The sequence below is a fragment of the Maylandia zebra genome, linkage group LG15 (genome assembly GCF_041146795.1).
Source record: "Maylandia zebra isolate NMK-2024a linkage group LG15, Mzebra_GT3a, whole genome shotgun sequence".
NCBI lineage: Eukaryota > Metazoa > Chordata > Actinopteri > Cichliformes > Cichlidae > Maylandia > Maylandia zebra.
The window spans coordinates 13,298,411-13,323,624 of NC_135181.1; the positions used below are offsets into that span (position 1 = coordinate 13,298,411).

General features: G+C 41.4%; 1 protein-coding gene across 3 annotated transcripts in view; it reads right to left on the minus strand.

The window, feature by feature from the left end:
• The window catches only part of LOC101464762 (pleckstrin homology domain-containing family G member 1), a 60,549-nt gene continuing 35,335 nt past the window's right edge, over positions 1–25,214 (minus strand). For all 3 annotated transcript variants that reach the window (XM_014414603.3, XM_014414605.4, XM_014414604.3), the window contains exons 2-17: positions 23,585–24,150; positions 19,173–19,273; positions 16,939–17,008; positions 11,956–12,002; positions 9,654–9,804; positions 8,853–8,984; positions 7,956–8,138; positions 7,758–7,853; positions 7,275–7,361; positions 6,454–6,487; positions 6,208–6,300; positions 6,012–6,073; positions 5,730–5,921; positions 5,459–5,578; positions 3,540–5,346; positions 1–2,871 (exon numbers count right to left, since the gene is read on the minus strand). In XM_014414603.3, coding sequence (XP_014270089.2) covers positions 1,892–2,871; positions 3,540–5,346; positions 5,459–5,578; positions 5,730–5,921; positions 6,012–6,073; positions 6,208–6,300; positions 6,454–6,487; positions 7,275–7,361; positions 7,758–7,853; positions 7,956–8,138; positions 8,853–8,984; positions 9,654–9,804; positions 11,956–12,002; positions 16,939–17,008; positions 19,173–19,273; positions 23,585–24,150 — 4,721 coding nt within the window. In that variant the 3' untranslated portion in view covers positions 1–1,891. The remainder of the gene's footprint in view (positions 2,872–3,539; positions 5,347–5,458; positions 5,579–5,729; positions 5,922–6,011; positions 6,074–6,207; positions 6,301–6,453; positions 6,488–7,274; positions 7,362–7,757; positions 7,854–7,955; positions 8,139–8,852; positions 8,985–9,653; positions 9,805–11,955; positions 12,003–16,938; positions 17,009–19,172; positions 19,274–23,584; positions 24,151–25,214) is intronic.

Consider the following 25,214-nt stretch of genomic DNA (forward strand, 5'->3'; position numbering starts at 1 on the left):
TGAGTTCAATCTGTATTTATTACCTCAAACATAGTTTGTTGAGCCACGACATCTAGCCAGTTAAAAAAATACAGTAGACTTAACTTAAACAAAGCATTAAAAAGCATACCTATGGCATAGAAGAATAACATTCCTAAAATGTACATCTTTACAAAGTGTTTACGAATTCAACGTAAAAAAAAAAAGGACAAAAAAAAGTGCAAAAAAAGAAAAAAAAAGTAAATGAAAACTGACAATCCCCACCAGTGAAACAGGACAAAAATGTACAATGGAACAAAAATACTTCATATTCCTAACTTGTGTTTGACGCAGTTCTCCTGACATGAACAACAGGCCACGATCTTGTGCTTTTTAAATGTTTGTGTGGTTTTCATTTTCGTGAGTATTTATCAAGCAGTGCGTGATAGAAACATTTTCGGATAATATTCACAGTATTTGATACAAATTTTGTGAGCTCCTAAATAATAATAAAACTCTTTCAATAAATATATTCTTTCATTTACAACCAGTCGGTGGCTCGCAGTAATAGTGACACGGGGCAGTAACAGAGGGATGCTTTCAAATAAATAGGACATTCAGAAATTAAACAAGTGTGGCATAAATCTTGGGTTTGCTTTGATGGGAAAGAAAAAACTTGACGAATTGTCGAGGTGACTTTCTGGGAGTGAGGATGTAATATCAGTAGTGTGACAGTTGGGAGTGCCCCAAGACGTAAACTAGGTAAACAGATGATGATCAATTAAAAAAAACAAAACAAAAAAAAAAAAAAAAACTACACCATATACAGTACTGTAGTAAATCTCCTTAATCCTTTCCTTTGTGGTCCCTCTTAAAAGCAAAGGTTAAATTATAATATATAAAAAAAAAAAAAATCCACACACACGCACAATTTATTTATTGAGATGAACATTTAAGCTGTGCACGATGGATGGCCCCAGACATTAACACGTAAAAAACATTTCCGATTTGCTCACAGATTCAAAATAAATATTTAATCCTATATTTCTTATTGATCATCTAAAATATCAGCATCTTCTCAATTTTTAAAGCACGATACCCTAGAAAGGTGGTAGGCAGAGTGACGTACAATAACTTCAAATAGACTTACAAGTCTATGTTTAGTCATACTTAACCTATTGGGTCTTGTATTAGCCACCTAAAGGTGAAAAACTAGCCTGAGTAGCACATGTGAAGACTGCGAATCTGAACTGTATATTTGTAAAGCTGCTTGTTTGGAACGGTTTGATAGTGTAAGCAAATTTTTTTTTAAAACTAGCCACGAATCTGGGCCACCTCTCCTATATAGGTAAATATTAACTAGAGATGAAAGTGCAGTTAAAATTAACCTTAAGAACACCACTGAAGAGGTACTACTGACACAATCTGTCAAAGTCCACTAGATGTTTGAGTCTAAGTCTAAGACCTTGAGCACAGAAGAGAGTACATTTCAGTCAGTATCCTGAACTACTGTACAACAGTTCATATGACACCAGTTATGTCTATAAGGTTCAACACAAAAAGCAATCAAAGAGTTTGAATATTAAAATCTTTTCAGTCACACTGGACTCCTTTTACAGACAACTGAGAACTTTGCTTTGTTCTAGCGACCCCTCACCCACCCACCCCGATCTCCGGAAGTGCTAAGGCAGCTTACATGCAAGCTTTGATGTGGCGTTTTGACCGTTAATGGTCACCTGTTATGTTAAACTTCAAAGCACTGTAACAGAAGGCGAAGGCATTAACATGTCATTACAAATATGGCTGATCTACACTGAGAGTTGTGTTATATTTGCTTTACATTTCTTTGTGTTTTAAGATGTAGGGCAGTCAAGGCCAAGCAGCATTGTTCCCTTTGTTGATATAGATTTGGCTTTTTAGTTGACACACAGCCTCAGGCAAAGCTGCTGGAGCTCAGACACTGAAACTTCTCCCTCAGAGACTGGACGATGTTGGGCTGGCTCTGCTGCGGCTCGTTCCACAGGTATTTTTCCAAATGCTCGTGGTCCAAAGGTCTCAGCGGGTCGCAGGAGCGGATTGGGGTGCACGGTAGACTCTGAGACTGGATAACGCCCCGATTCTGACCGGCAAGAGCGGCTGAGCTGCCGTTCTTCTGCGACAACCTGTCACGCTGTTGTTCACTCTCATCCTCTGAGCGGATTTCGACATAGTCATCGTCATCTTCCCCATTGTCCTTGAAGTTGGCCAAGTAGTTCTGGGTAGCGGTGAGTATGCTCAGTGCAGAAGCCCGATTCAGGACCACCACCTTTTGGCCATCGTGTAAAGTGAGGTCTGAAAGCCCCTGGGTAGACCGCTCTGGGAGGCTACTTTGCCGGCCAGCTCGGCCTAGACTTGGACCATGAAGTCTGTTTGTGGATCGATCTACATCGAGTCCGTTACATTTAAGTCCAGACTTCTCCTGCTGTTGGCTGCCAGTAGAACTGACTGACTGAGCAGAAGGGGAGGACTTTGCGGGCAAAGATGGTGCATTAAAGGAAGGATGTCTCTTAATGGAGCTGTACACGTGCTCTTCTTTCTCAATAGGCGCGGAAATGCACGAGCTCCATCTCTGTGCCGGTGGACTGGTCGGAGATGGAGGGAAGAAAGAAGGGGTGGAGCAGGCTGAAGTAAGCCTGCGCTGAGGGGTAGAAGATGCTCGAGCCTCTCCCACCTCGCTAGACGAGGAGACAAAGCTGGCCAGCTCTCCGTTGCTGTAGGTGGAGTGTAGCCAGTCCTCTTCCAGAGAGGTCTCAGGCATGGACGGAGAAGATGACAGACCTGGATGGGAGTGATGTGGGGTAGCAGAGGTTGGACTGGAGGAATCTTTAAACATCACCTGGTCATACAGATGGGAGTACTCTGCTATCCTTGCACCTTAAGATGGGAGAAAAAAAATGATGCAAAAGAAGTGTGAGTGAGGCATGTTTGCATTTTTGCTCATAAACTAACAGCACTGGTATACAATAAAGGCACCATTTTTTGCTCAAACCATATTTTGAGCATCTTAAAACTCAGATTTTTGGCTCTCACTGGACAAATATTCAATAATAACTTCAACAAAATATAATTTAAGTGGTCTCAATAGGAAACGAGACATCTATAGCTCACCTTTGGCCAATCATTGGCATTTCATTAAAAAAAAAAAAAATCCTATTGGTTGTTTTAAAAGTGAATCCATTGAGACAATGAAAAACTTGAATCAACTGCTATTCCAGCTTTGCCAACAACTGGATATGTTAAAAGAGGGCCTGCTGGCAAAATATGTCAGATGGTGACACTGTAACTGTTTTGGCCTCGAGCTGAATTCTGAGCTCGCATTTCTTCTCCTGCACAGGGAAGCTACTACCCTCATTCACATATGAAGTGACTGCATTTGTTTGTGCTGGTCTGGTTGGAGAGGAGAGCTGCCAGAGAAGGGCTGTATTGTCAAATTATGGCTATTTGAATAGGTGATCTACAGATTTCTACCCACTGAAACACAAAATGGAAACAAATTTAAACCTATACTCTAGCATCTGAGAATTATTATTATTATTTTTTACCTATGGCTGCACCTCCTTGTTTCTTCTCCTCTAAGATGGCTGCGAGATCTTTCTGTTTCTTCTCTGCTCTGGCACGACTGCAAGAGTCTCCAGGGTCCATGCTCCTCATGCGAAGCAGCTGGTTTGCTTTCTTAATCTTCTGGCTATACTGGCGTGCCATGAGGAACACACGGCTCTTAGTTTTGTCCATCAGTTCCAGGGGAAAGTCCACAGACTCACCCAGCAGGAGAGAGGAGGATGCCAGGGGTGAGTCCAGACCTGCCAGCTCCCCTGGGAACAAACTGTGAAGGTCCTTGAGGGAATTTTCTCTCTGAGAGATGTTTCGCTGGGGAAGCTCCACCAGATCGTCATCCTCCAGGCGAAAGCTGCCGCTGCTTAGACGAGCCAGTCGGTTGCGGATGCTCTTCACGGTTCCTGGGACGGGCTCTGGGGTGACAGGAAGGGGGCGTGATGCAGGAGAAGGGCTGTGGGTTTCTTCTTCAGTGGTACCTTCACTTTGTTCAGGAAGGTTGATAAGTGGGATGGTGAATGAGAGTGTGGCAGTGACAGGTGGGGGCTTAGGTTGATGTGTTGGGGAACTGGTGGGTGCACAGGCTGCATGAGTATTTACAGGAGTGCTCTTCACAGGGCTTTTTTTGACAGACGAGGTCTTCTTCGGCGACTCGCTGGCACTCACTGGGAATGCAGCAGGAAGTCGATCAGCTTTCTTCTCGTTTTTCTTGATGTAGTTTTCCAAGTCGTTCCAGAGTTCATCGACCTGCTCGGACATCTTATCTCCTTTCTGAGAAAAGGTCTCAGAGGTGGAAGAAGACGAAAGATCGGGCTCAGAAGAACATGGGGCAAGGCAGGGGGCTGGTCCTTCATCCTCTCTAAAGTGGGAGCTCTGCTCAGAAACAAATGCTCTAAGCAGCACACTGTTCCTCTCTTCTTTTAATTTATCACCTTCATTTTTTTCCATGACCTCGGTTGATGGCGGATCCCTAAAACAGATTGTGTCATAGATATTCTCCTCCTCCACTATTTTGAGTTCACATGTCCCAAATGACTTCCCCTCTTGTGTTAGTGACTTATGGTCCTCTGGCAAACTGTCTGGTTTGGACATAGACTCTTTGACCTCTGGAACATTGACTGCTTTCTCTGCCTCACTCCGGGAACGCTGTGCATCTGTAGAAGCATCTTTCTGCGACTGGCTTTCTTCAGGGTCTCTTCTGATGAGTCCCATGCTCTTTAGGTCCTCATAGCTGATATTGTCATAAACATTTTCAATATCATCCATTGTCAGCTGCTCAGCTGAAGATGATCCAGATATATCATTGCTGGATGATTCAGTGTGGATCACTTCCATTTTGCTGTGACCGGCCTGGTCATCTTCGGGGCTCTCTCGAGGCTCTGTAGCCTTCTCCCCGGCACTGCTTGCCCTCCGCAGGACTCTGCTACCGCTGGGTGGAGGTTCAACCTGCACCGTGGGCACCTGTTCAACATGCCAGCTGCAGGGCCGAGCGGTCCTTGGCGATGAGGGAGCTTCTGATCTCTCTGAAGGCACCTCTGGCTCTTGTCCGTTTGGCTCTGTGGGAACAAACATCTGGTAGATGTCCTCGTCTTCATCGTCAGGCTGCATTGTTCTCTGGCGGGTGGGGAACATTGCCCTGCGAGCCTGATGGTCTGCCCAAATGTTCCTCACTGACGGGTCACTTTCTGTTACTATTACAGAGGGAATGGGGGAGTCTGGAGGCTCCTCTGTCACGTGTGGTGTCCTGAGGAGTGGTGGGTGGTGACTTCCGTCCCGTACAAGGGATTCTCTGGCTCTCTGAAGGACAGCAGAGATCATTTGTATTGCACGTGACTGAAGCAGCTGAAAAATCTGAGATCCAGTACAATTTTATATTGCATCTCTCATTAGCTCCAAATTGATACTGTACCTGTAGGTCTGCTGAACTCATGTTGAAAGTTTTCCACTGTTCAATGCTATCAACAGAAGCCTGAGGGTTCAGCCTCTTTCTACTGCCTTTGCCAGGCACCCGCAGCCTCTTTCCGCCTCCCTGAATGCAGAATTTAGAGTATTACCAATATGTTTGAAAGACTGGATTAACATGGAAACAAACTGGGGGATTTTCATGTAACCCCGAATTTCACAGGGATATTTTTGGCAAATTTAAATATAGTGCACAATTATAGGTAGCCAAAACCCACCAGACCACTGTCATCCTCATCGTCAGCGTCCTGCTGATGTGACTCCTCCCCTTCCTCCCGGTCACTGTGGTCATAGTGATCGCCAGGATCTAAGGACTCCTGTGATTGGTTGATGAGGCTACGGCTGCGGCCAATTGTGCCCAGAGCCAGCTGGGACACTGGAGAAAGCAGTGTGGCACCTAGACTTGTTCGCTGCATGGAGAAGGAACACATTTTGGGTTAAGTAAAATTTGTTCACGAGTGTGTGTACACCGACTCCTGGTTTGTGTTTGCATGACTCACTTTTTCACCGTCTGCATTGGCTGCATTCTGCTTAGCATTCTTCAGTAATTTGGACAGAGGTTCTGGGAAGACAGAAAAATAAATATATGATAAATTTTAGATGTGTGTTCAATTCCTTTAATTTGTATTTATTTTACACACTAAGCTATGAAACATAATTTTTGCTCAACACAATATTGACTGAGACTTTTCTCACCTTTCCTGCGCCCTCTGCGAGGAGTGGGGCCTTCCTTGGTTTGAGGGGAATCCTTCTTTTCACCGTCGGGGGTATAGTGAAACCCGGGATGATCTGGGGAAAAAAATGTCAGTAGAGGAAAACAAATAAGTGATAAATGAATATTTAATTTTTTTTTTTATACCTGCAGCAAAAAGAACATTAGACTAAAATATACCAAAGGTACAATTTTAATAAATGATCACTAATTTAGAAATTGGTACTTACGTGTCGCATCCATTTCCAAAATAGCTTGTTTGGCCTGGAATTCGGAAACAACAACAAAAAAAATTAGGATGAAGTCTTTTGAATAACTTAAACACTTTGTTGCAATTGAGTCTTTTTTGATAAGCTGCGTTAAAAATTTAGTGCTTTGGTGAGGATCTTTGTCATTCTCAATAATTTTCCCTTTTTTTTGCTTTGAATGCAAGAATATTGAATTATTGATAATAATTATTAAATTAATTACAATTCAACTACTTTAGTAGAACTGCAAGAAGACAAGTTTGGATTAGAAAAAAATGCATGCATTTTTTTTTAAATGCATTTTGACACTAGGTGGCACCATATTACTGTATTCACGTTACAGTTCAAGTTGAAACTTATCAAAGGAGCCTCTTCATGGACACTCTTTACTTTCTCTGAAAAGTCTTAGTTTTTGCTGCACGTGTCAAAAGCCAGATGAAGAGATAGTAAAGTTTATGTTCAAAGTGCTTTTCACAGATGTGTAGCCACAAAGTGCTTCATAAATATACTTTACTTACAACTTAAAATTAAATACAAAAATTTAGGAATAACCCCAATAAAACATTACAAAAAAAGCCAAAACAGAATAACATAGAATAAAAAGAATTCATTAAAAACTGATGATGAATGCTGATAGGAAGACGCTAGAAAGTGTAAAAGCAGGATAGGTGGATAAGGGAATATGAGAAAGTAAGAGAGATGGAGTGAGTAGGAGGGAGTGACATTTTCAGCACATCCCGCTCAGAGCAGTTACAAAATCTTTGAATAAAGATGGGGCCTGTCAGGAGATAAGCTCCTCTTACCTTGGCAGGGATTTTGGCAGGATGGTTTTCAAGTATGAGTCTCTTGAGGTGTAAGATCCACATGCGTTTGTCTTGCTGGGATTTAGCCTGCGGGCAGATAGCACAACATCACAGAAGAGATAATCTCATACATGTATTTTAAATACAGTTCAAAAGGTTTGGGTTAAATCCTTAAGAACTGGAGAGCAGCTTTGTGGCATAACACATATTAGCTTTCTTTTTCAGCGCTCGTCGAAAAACAGTTATTAGGAAACAACAATGGCTACCGTTAGCCTTTAACAGTCTACGTGTCTGAACAGCTCCGTGACGTGAGCCTGGACTAAATACAAAACAATAAGACAGCTGCAAATCACGAAGCGACAACCATCACAACTTCTGACTTTCACGATGTCGCTCGTAGCTACATTTTCAAACGTGTAATTAAATTCAAAGGGTGTTTGGTGTCTGGTTTGACATGTCTTCTCTTATGTAATGTTGCTATACCTGAACTGTATGTTGTAGTTTGGGGTTCTTGTAGTGAAACACACTGAAACTCAGTGGTTCTTTAGGGATGACTTCCACCAGCATCAGATTACAGCACTACAAGAGACAGGCAGGAAGTAGTGTTAGAATACGGAGCACAAGCATTGAAATCCTTAGCATTTCTTCAGGGCATGAAGTTCTCCAAGCTGCGTCACTGACCAGGATGTGAGCCTTGTACGTGTAGGTTTCTTCTCGTTTCTTAGTTATTAATAGAAGTTTGTCAAAGAGGAAGAGTGTTCGTTCATTTTTGGCACGCTGCAGACGAAATGTTCCTTCAAGGACCAGCTCTCCGTAGCCAATCAGATCAGGGCCCTTCCAGTTGGTAAGAAGGCTCTGGATTTCCTGCAGCAATCACAGGGTTACAGAGTAACGAGAGTTAAACATGGTAACAGCAAGAAGGGGGACACACAATCATGCCCTTGTGACGAAATTGAGGAAAAAAACAAAGAAAAAACTAAGCATATTTGTGTTGCCAAACTGGAGCACAAAAAATAAATACGATGAGACAACTCAACTTATCAAAAAAAACAAGAAATACAGACGAAAACAGAGTGTTAAATGACCTGAACAAGGTTACTGGGTGGAAGGACAAACACACTGAAGCCTAAATAAATGTTTAGAAAATTAAAAGGGAAGAAAATTACAAAACAAGCATAAACTGACCATTTTTATGAAGCAAATACTTCCTTCAGACTCTTACGGAAATTGTTCCCCCACATTCCTGCATTCATCAGACCATTCTGTCCCCCGAGCAGATAAAAGAAACAAGCTTCCCTTTTATGTGTCCTCCTTATGCAAGGCCATCATTAGCCCAGTGGAAAATGCACTGACTTGTGTAAGATGCGGGGAGCATCGGGGCCTTGGCCGATTCAAACCTGGAGTTCACATAACTGTTGCGCAGAACGCTAAAACAATTTGTTCCTTGAAAGGTTTTCAAAGTATTGTAGCTGTTTACTTGTGGAACGCACGCAGGAGACGCCATCACACGTCATCCATGTAATGATTTATGGAAAGGTTCAGTCGCAATTTTAATGTATGTGAGAGAGCTCGCTGTACCTGCAACCTCACAGCGTGCTCGTGCTTCCTCTTCATGTCATTGATGTGCCACGCCACTCTCTGCATGGTGTCTATGGCTTCCTGTACGACCTCATAGGTCTCTGTGTCCTTCTCCATGTGGTTGGCTATCTCCTGCACAGGTGGCACAAATAAAAAAAAAAAAAAAAATAATAATAATAATGATAATAATAATAATAATAATAATAATAATATATATATATATTTTTTTAAATGCTGCCAATTGGAATTTGCACACAATGAAAGCAAAACATTCATGAGCATGTTCATACTACTATGTTTTGTTTTGTGTTCATAACAACAATGCATGCAGTGTAATGCAGTGAATGAGAGGTAAAACTTGAGGGGGTAGGGACAAATAAGTAAATACTTCAGCCTACTCCTTTTCAAACAAATAATGGAATGATATTTTGTAATGATTGTGAAGGCACATGTTTGAAATGTTTGAAATAAAAATGAACTGAACTGAACTGAACTAATGCAACCACACAGACACACAGGAACATGCATACTGAGCACCATATGTCTAAACATTTGGCTTCTCCATCAGAGGTGGGCTGGAATCTCAGCTCAGTTACTTAACCGTAGACATGCATTCGCACTGGAATAGGTTAAAATAATAATAATAATTATGGCTGCTCTCACATTTTTGTGGGTAAAGACTAACTGTTTGGATGACATTATGTGTGTGTGTGTGTGTGTGTGTGTGTGTGTGTGTGTGTGTGTGTGTGTGTGTGTGTGTGTGTGTGCGCGTGCGCTTTGGGCTAGACAAAAAAGACGTACATGCAATAGTAGATGGTACTTGAGGATTCTCTGCACTGGCTTGAGCAGGTAGGAGCCCAGGGGCAAGGAGTGCCTCAGAGATTCTTGGCGCTCGCGGAAAAACTTGGCCAACGCCTTGTTTCTCATGCATTCTGTGAGCACAGCAACAGACCTGTGGAGACAAAAAGCAGCAAATAAGATGAGAATTGCAGGAAACTGTAATTTGACAGCGATGACGAGTGAGAGCTGTAAAGTAAAACTGAAGGAGGCGGAAAAAAAAAAATTATATATCACCCAAACACAAAGGGATTATTAACCAAGAGTGAGAGACATAACAGGGATCGGTATGTGCCCTGATAAAAACATTTAAGGAGGACTGAGAGATTCTCTTTCAGTTTTTCGCTTGAACAATGTGGTTAAATTAATATTATGCTAATTCTGAATAACACAGTGAGGTATGTAAATTAATACACAATATGATATCTGAGCTGTTATGTGTACTTTTTCCATGAGGTTTATTATTCTTGAAGCTCTGGCAGCCATACACTGTGTGCACGTACATTTGCAAATGCATACAAAAATAAGCCAAATTTGTGTCCCGCTATCATGCTACAGTCATTGGGCATTTTATTAGGTACACTTGTTCAACTGCTCATTAACACCATCTAATCAGTCAATGACAAGGCAGCAACTTAATGCATTTAGGCAAGTAGACATGGTCAAGATAGCCTGCTGATCTTCAAATCGAGCATCAGAATGAGGATTTTGAACATGGCATAGTTGTTTGGATTGAGCTGAGTATTTCAGCAATACTAGATCTACTGATCAACCATCTCTAGGCTTTACAGGCAACAGTCAGAACAAAAGAGAAAATACAAAGTGAGTGGCAGTTTTTGGAGTGGAAAGACTGCTTCAAGGCGATTACCACTCCCTACAGCCATGGCATGCAGAAGAGCATCTCTGAATGCACAACGTTGAAGCAGATGAGCCAAATCAGCAGAAGGCCACGCTGGCTGCCACTTGTTTAAGATAAGAACAGAAACCCGAGCCTACAACTCGCACAGCCTTGCCAAAACTGTTCAACAGAAGATTGGAAAAATGCTGCCTGGTCTGCTGAGTCTTTTATTCAAAAATAGGGCCAGAATCTCAAATATCAGTTTCTATTTGCGTATTTGATGCTTTTATTGTTAGCTTGGCCTGTATCAACTAATTTTTGCAACATATTGTACCACTCTACAGCCTCGTAAAACCACATTTACTGCTCGGTGGAGCTCATTTGCTGTCTGACCTACTGAAGAATAAAGAACTTTTTCACTACCCAATGGAGGCTGTATGTGTTTGAGTTTATGTGTACACACACGCACAGTGGAAAAAGACAGAGGAAGACAGTTGTGAACTTGTCTCTTTCTTCTGTGTCTTGTGTAAGTGTGTGTGCACTCATGTGCATGTCTGCATGTCTAAATTCCAGCGCAGCTCCACACAGGCCTCACATTGTTCTGGAGGAAACCTGACCTCTGAGCTCAGTATGACCATGATACATCTACAGCTCGTGTGTGTGTGTCTGTGCATATGTAAGTGTCTCCCAGTCTGTGTATGAGTCTGTGTGTGTCGTGTGTGACCTTGATAGGGGTCACCAGCTGTGGTGTGGATGTAGGAGAAAGTCTATCTTAAACAGCTGACAACAGACCCCCCCCCCCCCACACACACACACACACACACACACACACACAGAACATTCAATTAGTCATCATTAGATTATATGCATTTCCTCCTTCTTATGCCTTTTTATCAGTGTTTTAAAGGTGCTCTGTGTCATGGCAGGAAGAACTGCATCATATTTCAGTTCCTTTAATTACACACAATATAGAAATTGACACAAAAAGCCCCGTACATTGTAACACACAGGTGCACCATGGAACTGAGGCACTCAGACAAAGCAGGATAAAACATTAACAGCATTAGCTATGATAAGGTGACAACTTTAATACCCTGTCTGTCAGTATGTGGGCTGTAACTCTGTCAATAGGACACCAATAAAGGAAAAGAAGAAAAAACTGAAAGAAGAAGGGAGGGATTTAGAGAGACCTTGAGGCACAACTGACAGTAGACACTCCGACTCCTGCTGAGGAGGCTTCTATAGAGAGTGTCAGCTCATCAGAAAAGGGGGGATAAGGTAATGCATTGAACAACATACACAATAGAGCTATGTGAGATGCTGGGAAGATGGCATGTGAAGGTGAGATCAGGATGACTTAACAATTCTACAGTGGGCCCCATTAGTGAATAAGCATGGTTGGTCACACACAGGGCGTAGCTTTCTCACCGTGGGTAGTTGGTGCAGTACTGGGTATAAATGTGGAACTCCTGACTCTGTAAAACACAACAACAAAAAGAGCAAATGAGTCGATGCAGCTTTGTAACATGAAACGAGACAGACTGAGGAGTGTAGAGGAGAAACGTGTCAGACGGTATGATGTCATGTCACACTTGTTGGCACTGTATCTTAGTGGATGCATGAAGGTGCATAGCAAAGCGAAAGCACAAACCTGTACTTTGAGTTAAATGCTGGTGTTGATAATGGTAAGAAGCCAACAATAAAAATGCTAACACAGAGCAACTTAGCAGGTGTAAAGTCCACCATGTCATCAACAGCCGATGGGAAAGTATATAATTTTAGAGGTATTAACCAAAGCTGACCTGATGATTATACCAGATGAAAGGGGAGGGGAATTAATGCCCGGATTTTATGGCACTGGCAACTGCATAGTTGTTGAGATAGTGTGGAGTTTGCTTTGACTGTTTTTTTGACACTTTATTATGTGGTAGCGAAATATCTTGTAAGTCTGTGAGGAGAACAATCACACCTCTGAGCATTTGGTCTGGATTTGTGCAATTTACTAATAATATCATGTCTGTCTGCCCAATTTTAGGTCTTTGAAAAAAGAATTAGCTGGCTCACAACAGTCACACGAGGTCGGCATTTGTTTTTGTCAGTGTTGCACAACTCCTTGGTGCTATTATAGTTTTATTTGCAGACTGTGCTGCTCTGTTTTCTCAGAGCAATAATTTCTCTGTGAAAATACAGATTTTAAAGCAAGATAGTGATTAAAACAAAAATCTTGTTTATGCAGGGCAGAAAGTCAAAAAGCAAAGCTTGTTGAGGAAGACAAGGAAGATGGCTCTAATGGGTTTTCATATCATGCAGATTGATATGATTTGAAAACACACGACGCAAGAGCGAATACATTCAAATTAAACCCAGCAGCACTACTAGCCAAATTATTAGCAGCAACTTAAAGTATGTGCGGCTGTGATTAAATGGGCTCAGACAGGAAAGCTGTGGTACTGCATAATCCCTTACAGGTCAATATGTATCCACATGCTTTTTCGCCTGTTTAATCAGTGGTTATAATACATCTGCAGTGGATTGTGTCCACTTTGATGAATTGGGTTATTTCATGTTTACTTAAAGCCCACAGACAAGGCTTCCACTCTTCCTTCGTTCACTGATCCTAATTTAACCTCATCCCTGTAGCTTATGATTAGCTTCCATCCTGGCCTTTAATTCTCTGTTTATCCCAACAGCCCTGAGCACTCAGATTAAATATCCCCTCGTACCTTACCCACCTCCCTTTTAACTGAGACTTTTCCCACCTCGCATACCTCCCTGAACATCAAAGACATCAAAGACAGCATGAGTTATCAAAGCTAGTCTAAACCTCTTTGCTCTCATCCTCCCATCATCCCTGCCTGCTCCCGACGATTATTTCTACAACACATTTTGATATCTTCTCTTCACCAATCTCTTATGGATATTCTCTTCTCCTCGATCCCTCCTTTCTCCCTGCAAGCGCTTCCTCTTCATCGCTCCCCTTTATCATATTCTCTTGGAGGCCTTGTGATAAACTCGTTTCTCTTGCGTAACGTGAGAATGTAACTGAACTCCATTTGTGTCCGTAATCACTAGTAGGGTGCAGGATGTGTACAGCTTTCAGGAAGTGTTAGCATAAACATGCAGAAGAAGTTTGCTCTGCATGTGTGTGAAAGAGTGCACATTATGAACCAGGACAATGTGATCGCTGGATTCTTAATAAACTTCGAGCACGTACCCACTTTGGATGTGTGCGTGTTTTGATTTGAACTAAATACGACGTCCAATCAGCTGGAAGCAAAGAGTCAATCTACCTCATGCACACAGTATATCCCACCAAAATATACTGAACAGAAGAACACGTACATAAAGACACAGACATCCTCCCATGATTTGTTAGCCCGAGGTGCTTCGTGGGAACCTTTCTTAATTGAAGAGCAGAGCTCTTCTCCACGTCTCCAGCAGTCTGCCGCCACAGACCAGGCCTAAACACAACCAGATGTGCCACCATCGATTTCTGATGACACAAACCAACACACTCCTAATACACACTCCTAATATCCTCCTGCACTGTGAACACAAGACCACAAAGTGCATAACGTCTGCTATATAATATAAATTTTAGAGCGCACGCATGAGCGCAGACATGCCAAAAAACACCCGTCCGTGCACACTCTTTGAACCTAACCAGGAAACCAGAAGGCCTTGAAATAACTCATGCCTATAATACACTATCCTTTAAAATACATATAAGCTATCTTAAAATCATATACTCATCATGTCAAAATATCCAAAAGTTATTAACTTTAAGCTGCTTCACATCACGAAAAATAAACACACCTCTCTGAGAGATCAAGATTCAAATTACACAGAAAAGACTTGTACTTATTTGAACTGCGGCCACTAATCGGTATGCAGGGAGACAGAAAAAGTTTAAGTTTGATAGATGGCTACGCGCCCACTCATCACTTTAATAGCAAGGTAATAAAGCTGCAGGTTTTATTGTTACGAGACCGGACTGGTCACAGTGAGTCATCAGGTATGCGCTGAACTCAGAGGATCATTAGGACCAAAAAAAAATTCAGCGTAATTGTTCTCTCTTTGCTTCAGTCAGCATGTAGCAACCCATAAAATGCTTTAAAGGCTTACTCAACACATAGCACAGCGAAGGTTTAGTCAAACAGAAAAGAACATGAGGATAGATAGCCAATTATCCAGAAGGGAGAGACGGAGATTTACAGCTAGATCTGTCTCCTCTTCAAACATTGTGCTTGCATGTGATCCTTGGCTGCTGAGACTAGAAAGGTATTAGCAGTGTTTGTGTGCGTCTCCGAGTGTGTGCATTTCACTGTAGATAGCGAAAGAGAGGTTTAGGAGTTTTCCAGGGTTTTTGAAACCTTGACTAACCTTTTTTTTTAGCAATAAAGTGGAATTTGAGCTACAACCCGTTTACCAGAAGCCTGTGATATCATTAAGGACACATGCACAAACACAGAGCTCTAACTGTGGCTTCTTAATGTTAGAGTAGTGGGTTGGTCAGTGGAGACTAAACATTTCCAGGTGCTGGTCCAACTCTTGACCACCCCCCTATACAACTGTATTAAAGCTACTTGATGACAAATCTACACTAAATTAAATCCTTTAAAAACAAACACACACTGAAATCCAGACATGAATAAATATCGGTAACAAGCGTTTTGAGCCACTCTCAATACAAATATCACTAAACAGAAGAGCCTAATGTGAGACTGTTAGCGCCCGGGTTTAACTCTAACATCAGGTGTGCAAGTTCATTGCTAGTTTTAGTCCCTTCAAGGTGAAAATATAGTGCTTTCAACCTTTAAGGCTTAGTAACAGGGTGTGAAACTATAACGCACATACACATTTTAAGAGAAACCAGTTGAATCAATCAACCAGTTAGATATGAGCTGGAAATTTCTGGCGTTTTGTGAGAAGAAGAGGAAGCTTTACATATTGCCGTACAACTATAATTAAACCGTGTTCAGAAATGCTGACAGCAAGACGGGGCAGGAACCTGCTACCACTTCCAGTAAAAACAGAATATTTTAAATGGTTTTAATGGGTATCTGCGAGTCTTACAAGAGCAGTACGTCAGCAGTACGGATGTGTTTTCAGAAGCCCGAGGCTTGCTCTCAAGCTGGCTGTCTCCCAATTTATCCACTGCACAAACAACCAATAAATATCGCACGATTTTTTGCACATTGCAAGCGGTACAATCGTCTGACACCAAGACATCAACAAAAAGCTTCTTTTCCCTACATGAATGCCATTTTATTTTGAGACCTCTTTTTGCTAACTGTAAGATTAATCAGCTGGTTTCAAGATGTCATGAGGCTGGTTTGTTTATAGCTCTCAGTTAATTATGCAGCCATAAAACCAGCTTGTCTCAACAACAGTTGCTGCATTTAGAGAGTCTGTGACACTAACTGTGACTTTTTTTGTGTGTACATGGTCAGACAGTTGCTCTGCGGTTTTGGGTGTAATTGCAGAAGGAAAGGGAGGGAACGCAAAGTGTTTTACACAAAGTGCTGGTATGCAGCACTTTATAATGGGACATAATCGTGCCACCAGTTTGTAGGGCACCGAGAGACAGAGCAGGAGCTGAATCATACAGAAAAGAGGACCTCTGACACCGTGAGCAGAGTCTGAGTCCATTTTCCTTGATGAAAACTACAATTATCCCTCTTAAGCAAAAAGGTGATTAGGTGCTGTCATTCCTCCCCGCCCTGCTGTTCCTTTTAAAACTGACATTCGCACCGGCACAATAATGCTTCTTACCTCAATGCACTTTCTAGGAAGTTCATTTTAGCAATGTCATCACCTGATTTGAGGAAGGTATCGATAATTTCACATTTCTAGTTTCTCATTTTCTGTCTCGTTGATGTTGTTCTGTGTGCGTGTGCATGTGTCCAAAGCAGCTGTATGGACAGGTTTCAACAAGCAGAGGAGGAGAGCCCATGCAAGCAAAGAAACAGACAGTACAGGGTAGTACTTAGGACCTTTACTTAAACCTATAAAACTAAGCAAAAGTACTCCACTGCAAGTAAAAGTTCATTCAAAATCTTTAGTTTTTCCACAATATTCTCTAATATTAGATATTCTGTTAAATAAACAACAGTTAAGCTTGGCTCTCAATGGCTATATAAATGAAAGCATCTGAGATATTCAGAGGACAACTTCTAAAGATCTGAATTGTGACATTGTTTCTTTGTATAAGCCTAAAAAGCATTAAACTATTACAATATGTTGCATTTGCTGGAAACTAGCAAGTATAGCTGTTAAATAAATACAGTGGGGGGTAAAAAAGCTAAATATAAAGTATTATAAAATGTATGTACTCAAGTACCTGAAAGTGCAGCACTTGACTAAATGTATTCAGTTACTTCCAGTACTGTGAACAGTGAAACTGATTACCTTGGATACAAAGCACTCTGCGATGGCCACGGGGTCTGCGTTGCACTTCTCAAGATCATGAAGAAGATCCCTAAAGCAAAAAAGTTCACAGCAGTTAACACTGTATTCCCGGGATTTACATTTTATACCTTCTTTTGTTTCTTCCTTGAATACACACACATATAAATGACTCTCCCGTGGTTCATTGTTCCAACAGTTGTGCTGAATTTCACGAGTAAAATCTCGGTGTTCAAAATGAGGTGATAGGCCACTGAACAAATTCAGAACTTCCATGAATTCAAACAGGGAGCAGCTCCTGTTGTGCAGCTGTAAATTCAGTGTAGGGACAAAAAGAACGAAAGAAACAGCCACTCCTGAAGTTATTGTTTCATGGCTAAAGCATGAGGTCATTGTGACCTCTTAACTGCTTTTATGTTTCCGTTTACTGGCCAGTTTGACTGTGTGGGGCAGCTGAGAAATGAATAGGTGGGAGTGAATGTTTGTGTCTCCAGACCACCATGACTGATGCTGGACCTGCCATCTCATCTGAATACAAAACTCACACACTGAAACACACAGTCTGGAGCGGTACTAGAGGTGACAAGCATGCAGACTGGGACTGATTATACACACACACACACACACACACACACACACACACACACACACTAGAGGCCTGGCTGCTGCAACAATGCCTTTCATAGAACAACAACAGTTGGTACAGTCCATTTTCAGTGTTGGGGAGGCTGCTGGCACATTATGCTCACCATCCACTTTATTAGGTACACCTGTTCAGTTGGTCTTTAAGGCAAAGAGGTCATAAAAAGAGCCAATCACATGGCAGCAGCTTGGATCATTTACATATGTGGACAAATGCAAATAGACAGTGGAAGATCGGAAAATTGTTGGATGGTAGGGTCAGAATATAATGTGATCCGCATGAAAGCCTGGATCCATCCCGTCTTGTATCAACAATTCAGACGGACAGTGATGTAACAGTTTAGGGGGTCCCTTAAACCTATTTGACTTCTTGTTTTAAAACCACCACAGCCTACCTAAGTACTGCTGGTTTCATGACCATGACAATGAGTTCACTGTATACAGTCCACAGTCGCCACATCTCAGTGCAGTAGAGCACCTTTGCTCTATAAGATGTAGTGAAACGGGAGAGTCACATTATAGACGTGCAGCTGACAAATGTGCAACAGCTGCGTGACGACATCATGGACCAAAATTAAGGCAGTTCAGAAGGGGGTTCAACCAGGTACTAGCAAGGTGTACCCAATAAAGTGACTGGTGAGTGGAGAGACAAAGCAGTTTAGAGAAGCTTTGCGGCAAATCCAGGTTGATTTTAATGTCTAATGTCATTCTATCCCAACAGATACTGCAACATTTTGCAGCTGATGGATGATCTTACAGCTGAGTGAGAAGCTGGTTATCATTTTTAGACCACGATGATGCTTATGATATTTCATTAGCCCTTCGGAGAGGCACCAATTAAACGTAATTTTCCATTAAGACCATAGCGATGCCATAACAAAAAGAGTAGATTTATTAATAGAGATATTTTATAATATTCTCGATATTAGAATAACATCTGTGGCACAAACAGATCTGTAACTCAGAACTCAGTAACAGAGTGAAACTGAATTTCAGTCAGGCAACTCACATTTTAAATGGTTTATTGCAGTAGCAGCAAATAGTTAGAGTCACAAATCTATTGTGGATGGAAAATTGGAGTGTTGTGTATTTAACCCCTGAATATGCTGTCAAACATGTTCAGGAATAGTTGAAATTACACCAGCATATCCTGGGAATTATGAGAGACACAATTAATAAAGTAATATACACCTCTCATAAAAGTACAAACATGAAGCGAAAATTTAAATGAGCAGAGCTGCTAATGGATGCATTAAAATAACACAGACGGTTATACCTGTGAGGAAATAATATATTTTAATGTAATTTAAAATGATTTTTTTTTTGCAATATTTGGCTAATGAGTCATTTTAGTAAAGATTCCCGATGATATGAGAAGAAATTAGAGCCATTTAACCAAGACTGGGTGTTATGTGAAATAAGGAAACACAATAATTTAATATCCAAATTATTTAGCGACACATGATCTCCGTTTCTGATCTCCAAAAATTCAGAAACCAACAAATATAGGAAATCTGAGTGTCTTTGCTTTATGCCACACAGTCTTATTCATTATATTATATTTTCCTGATTATGTCTGTCGCTCTGTGTTGTACCTGTTAAAGTGGTAGATGTCCTGGATGTTGCCAAATAGTGACTTTTTGTCCTCAGAGCTCAAGGCCAGTCGAGACTGGTTACTTATGCACTCCAAGTAGTCCTGCAGAGAGAAAGAAGCAACAGTCTGTTAGGAGGTTGGCGTCTTGATTGGGACCAGCCTCGGCACACATACAGCAGCCCACCCACATAAACTCTTGCAGACACCGGAAGCTTTCAACCTCCCCTGGACGGCTGACTCTGGAAACAGAATCATACTGACAACATCCAGACACACTCAGACTCTCTGATCTTTATCTTTAGAGTGGATCTTATAAGTTATAGGTTTTGTTTCATCATTTTAAGAAGCCTTTCCAAAAAAATAAATAAATAAAAAGGGTTGTTGGGGAACAACTACACCTGCTAGGAAAACCAATATTAAATCCATGACTGAAACGAATCTGATTTGTTTTTAAATATCATTCTTAGGTTATCAAAAAATATGTTTAGGAAAGATTTTATGAACTATGTTACTTTTGCAGAATAAAGGCACACCGTTATGAGCCAATGAGTGATGGGTAAACTGGGGGTTCTTCATAATCAGTTTTTTTAATGCCATAATCCAAAAAACAAGAAAACAAAACAGAAAACTTACTTTTAAACGATTTAAACTGCAGTAATATAGTAAAAACACTTAACCCTGGTGTACTATGTTCAACTAAAAGCCAATTTCCTCTGTTGCTGATTCGTGTCAACACTTTGATAAGAGGATAAAGCAGGTCAACAGCTTGTAGCCCTGAAACTGTCTGGCTGTTGCTGGGAAGAACAGTTTTAAAACATTAAAAAAAAAAATTAAAAAAAAATGTCGCCTCAGGAAGCTTTAACTCTGTGGCGCTTATCACCGCCTCCATCAGTGACATTAGTGATGAGTGCTCATATGACTGCTATTAAACAACAGCACTGCCAGATATCCATCTGGCCTGAAGAAAGAAAGAGAAAGGTGAGCGGCGACCGGTAGCTGGGAGCAGCAGCATTGAATGGAGCTGTGTGTTTTGCACGGGGACTTTTCACTGCTTTTTATACATTTCAAAAGAACAGAACAAATAGATCAACTGATCTTGCCCGTTCTGCAGGCAACTAAAAACCAACACAACACTGCTGCAGTTACTGAGAAGTGCAGTGCAAATAAACACAAAAGATTTCATCTAGAAAAGCGACAGTTCAACCCCAAATCAAATTTATGCATTTTCCTTTTGACCTGCCCAGCTTTGGCAAGGTGTCTTCTTTTGTATACAGTGAAATGACATCTCCAAATTCGAGAAAAAAATGTATTTGAAAAACACAAAATGAATCTAAAAGAGCCTCTTGCTTGTGACTGAGTTACAGGATTTAATCTTTAATGGTGCTCCATGTTTCCTTTGGCTGTTGGGCAAAAGACACGCATTTCATTTTATTTATTTTCTTTGGTGCTTTGAGTAACAGTTTAATCCGTCTCCATTAAATCCAGGAGATGGCAGACATTTCTACAAACAACATCTCAAAGAAGGCCGCTAAAACAATATAGATTGAATTGAAGGGGAAAAATATATTAACTTGTTTTTGGGGTGAACTGTCCCTTCAAGCTACGAGCACATAGAAATAGAAAAAGTGCTTTTAAACCACATTACTGTCTGAAACTGGGAAAATCTTACAACACTGAGAAAAGCGCCAGGCTGCCTTCGACATGCACAAACACAACTCGCCATTTCAGTGCAGACAATACTTGTGTGTTTTTAAGAGACCAAAGACAGGGAGGGAGAGGTTGGTTTTTTGTTTTTTTAATGTTCTCTCCCGTCGGCCTAATTTGCAGTCGGTTGCTAAGAGTTTCTGTTCCAAGTATTGTTTTATGCATTTATTCATTATTAGTTTAACTAGCTCAAGTCTGAGCTGCAATCCATTAAACTGTGTTTGGTTAGGCAAAGGCATAGAAAAACAGAAACAACTGGAAAAATGATCTGGATGTAAAGAGTGTACGAGTTTTTGCAAGAGCTTTAAGGCAACGTTTTAGGGCAAGGATTTGAGTTACAGAAAGAAATCGTGCTTAAAAGGGAAGGCGGTGATTATGTCTAAGGTCACATAAAGAGGTCATGTTAAGATTTTGTTGATGTTGGCAGTAATGTGTAAACTGATAGTTTATTAGCCACAGGGTCAAAGATCTGACCTGGCCTGACCCGCTCACTCATCACACTCAGCCAAAGCCTCTGCAGGCTCAACAACGGGAAGCGTTCACAGACACACACCTGAGGGTTCACTTCCTGCTAAGCATCAGGCTTCACATGTGCAAGCTTAATAACTTTATTGTGTTAACCATTAATCTCCTCAAGCACACACTCCTTTTCCACAATCACACGCAAAAAAAAAAACAAAGTTGTCCTTCTGCCCTTCAGTGGGAAACCGTTTCTCCAGACACTGATGAGGGCAAACGACAGAAAAGGGATGTTCCCGGATCATTTCCGGATCGTGACATTGTTGGCTAATGAGGATTTAGGCTCATGCAAACAAACATCATATTCACCAATTTAACAACACTTAAGGAGCATTTAAAAAAAGAAAAAAGAAGCCTGCAAAGTTGCAGAAAGATGAAACACAGTTGAGCCCAGAGGAGTCTGGGTAAATATTTGTGTTAAGGCCGTCACACCCTCCTACAGCAGCATTGGATTATTGAAATGCAAGATGGCTAATGATGCAGGACAGTGCTGAATACTGATGAGCTGTTGCTGTGCTTGTGGTGGCTGCTAGCTGTGCTTTTCTCTTCACTGTAGGTTAACTGTGATGTTAAAAGCCCTTTTCACACATATACAATCAGTGCAATCCAGCCCCGATGCACTCATTGAAACAGTCATTAAAAAAGTAAAGTAAGGCTGAATGCATGTGTCTTTTCCAAAGTGCTAGTGACAAATTAGCTTTCTTGAAATGCAAGTGTGGTTGAGTGCTGGGTGGTCTGATCCACTGATGGCAATCGGCGGGCTGCAGTAGTAGAAGCAGTAGAGGGTTATTAAGTGCAGCTTCTAAGCCCTGTTCAGTGTTTTCTTAACCTACTTAGGATACTGTTATCTTGGAGCTAAATCCCTTTTCCTATTTTCACCCTCTATCCCATTTCCTCACCTCTGATAGGAGGAGTCGGAGAGGGTGGAATATCAGGAGTGAAACACCAAAAACACATATCACAAAAAAAAAAAAAAAAAAAAAAATATGTGTGATGATGGATCCATTGTGCACTCCAAAGCCAAAATAACACAACCTAGACATACAAACACATGCACAGACACTTTGGCCTATGAATCGACAGCTCGCCAAGGGCGGACAATGTGGGAAAAAGTGGATGAAGATTTCAAGCCACCACTTTATAATAAAGCTGCAGGATACAACATGCACCACATACATTCAACACAGTGAATTTTTTAGTTTTACATAGAGCTGAATACAGAAACCAAAAGGCAGGAGAGGCCAAAGAGAGCAACCTTTGATAAAAAGCTCTACACCCAATCCTTAACAAAGCCACTCAGATACTGACTACAGGCAAGGTGTATCCTTGCAGTTCAAAGCCAGCCAAACACACAGACACACACACAAACGAGTGCATTAGCTCGAGTGTGTGTGCATACAGTATGTGTGTGCCTCTGTGTGCAGCACAAAAGGCGCTGGTGTCATGTAACTCGCCCAAACTCTGGCTGGTGACCTTATTGCATTAAAGTTTTCCAGAAGGCACCAAGCAGTATGCGTCACGTGCATTAAATATGTATTATCTGGCAATTTAAAGCCTTCCTGAAGAGATCAGGGTCAGGCAGTCACTGGACTGACATCCATTTAATGATTGCCTGTGTCAGGAGGCACTTCTTTCACTCAATTCCCTATTCTCTGCTTTGCTGTTATTCTCTCTCTACTCTCCTATCAAAAATAAGTCTAACAACGCCAAAAATACATCTTAAAAATGTGTTTTTTTAAGTAAAACTACATAAAATTTGTCCTTTATTTGGCTTTATTCATTTCAGGACCCCTGAGATCGTCTTTATAATCCATTAAGGTGGCTGGATCCCTTGGTTTGAGACCAGAGACATAAATTACCTCGCCACCTTGAGCAACAGTAAGCTTGAACATGTCTGAAAAGGGAGAAATCGGTAAAAACTATCTAATAATAATCATTTTATATATAATTGATATATATTTTAGTAAGACACACCAATAACTTGCCACCCCCCCCCCCCCCAAAAAAAATAGTTGTAGTCTTTCTAACTTTTTTCCACATCTCTCTCTTTGTTTGATGTTCTGCCAAATATGCTAATACTCTGAAGCTTTGAAGTTTCTGTGCATGTGCAGGATCCTTCTGTTTCCAATTTCCTTCACATGTCATGTTGTGTAGCCAAGTTATATATTATTTGGAATTCTAGTCCCTTACCTCTACAATGCTACGTAGGTCCTGTACGTAGGTTCTCTCTGTGTCCAGTATTTCCTGCACCACCCGGTCCACATATGTTCTTGGTCCCTGTTTCGCCCGCTCCCCTCCTTCTGGGCTCAGCTCAGGCTCTGAATTTTCAGTTGGAGTCTGTCCACTGCTGTATCTTCCTTGCCCTGTCCCTGTGTCCGTTGCTCCATCATTTCTGTCATCTTCCTCTCTGCATTCCAGTTGCCTCGCAGGGACCAGCTCCAACCGAATCGCCCCAGAGTCCCGGTCTGCGGTCATGGGGTTACAGTGCGGGGCAGCGACAAGAGTTGTGCGGCTGCCCAACGAGCAGTGACTGTCCCTGGAGGAGGCAGAGGAGGATGTGGAGCTGTAGCTGATGGGCCTTTCGGCGCTGTCGGGAGAGGAGTCCATGCTGAGGGCGGAGCAGTAGCGAGAAGAAGCGTGGCGGAAGGCTGGGTTGCGGAGGCAGCGAGCTGGGATGTCAACGGAGCTCAGGACTGACCCGGTGTCCGGGACCTCAGGAACAGGAGGCAATGCATCAGGTAGGTAGCTGTAATCGTCTGGAAGGAAAATCAAGCAAAGGAAGAGATTCTCATTAATTCACCAGTGCTAAGATTACATTCATATTGCTCTGTGTTCATGTCCTAGATATTGGCTTTGCCATAATACTACTACTACTACTACTACTACTACTACTACTACTACTACTACTACTAATAATAATAATAATAATACTAATAATAATAATAATAATAATAATAATAATAATGATGATGCCCCCAAAAGAAAAAGAAAAAAAAGAGTGAAATACAACAAGGACAACAACAGTAGATCGTACACACACTCACACACTCACACACTTCCTCATTTATTACAATCAAGCCCCTGACTTGGAAGACTGCTGAGGGCTCCATGGAGTCTGGTTAGAAAAAAATACTGAAAATGCCATGGTTTAAGTTTTATGGCATTGCATTGTCAGTGAGTTGGCCAAAGATTGTGGTGCAAATGGGTTGAATGCCTGATTGAAATTACATTTTGGGTGACTTTCTATTTACCCTGGACAGAAGAGAACCAGAGATGTAAAAGCTAGACATACATTACATAAACCACTGTACTTTGTCTTGGTGTTTAATAATACAGTTCAAAACTGCACGTCCTCATTTGTGTATCATCATCCGTCTTAAGTAATCTATGGTAACACAGCCACAGCATTGAACAGGTCGTACAACATGCCCCAGCATAAGTCACACAAAATAATCAGATTTTATTTTCATAAACCAAGATAGCACACTCTGTGGTCTTCACTTCTTTCCAGCATACAACGTCCTCTTTTCGGACAAAGATTTTAAAAGAAGAATCTCAATCGGAAACTTTAAGCCGCAAGGATGGACATAATAGACACTATACAGAAGAAGTTCAAAAAAACTGTCTAAATTAATATTCATGGGGAAAAAAACTCAATCGCTGACCTACACTAAAATTCTGATTATATTCACTCAGTTGAAAGGCTGTGCTGCCCTCTTTAAACACTTAACACTACGACTTTTATACTCTTCACAGTCTCCGTTTAGCATCCCGATTCCTTACATTCCTACTGACCACGGGCAAACTGACCACCCATCAC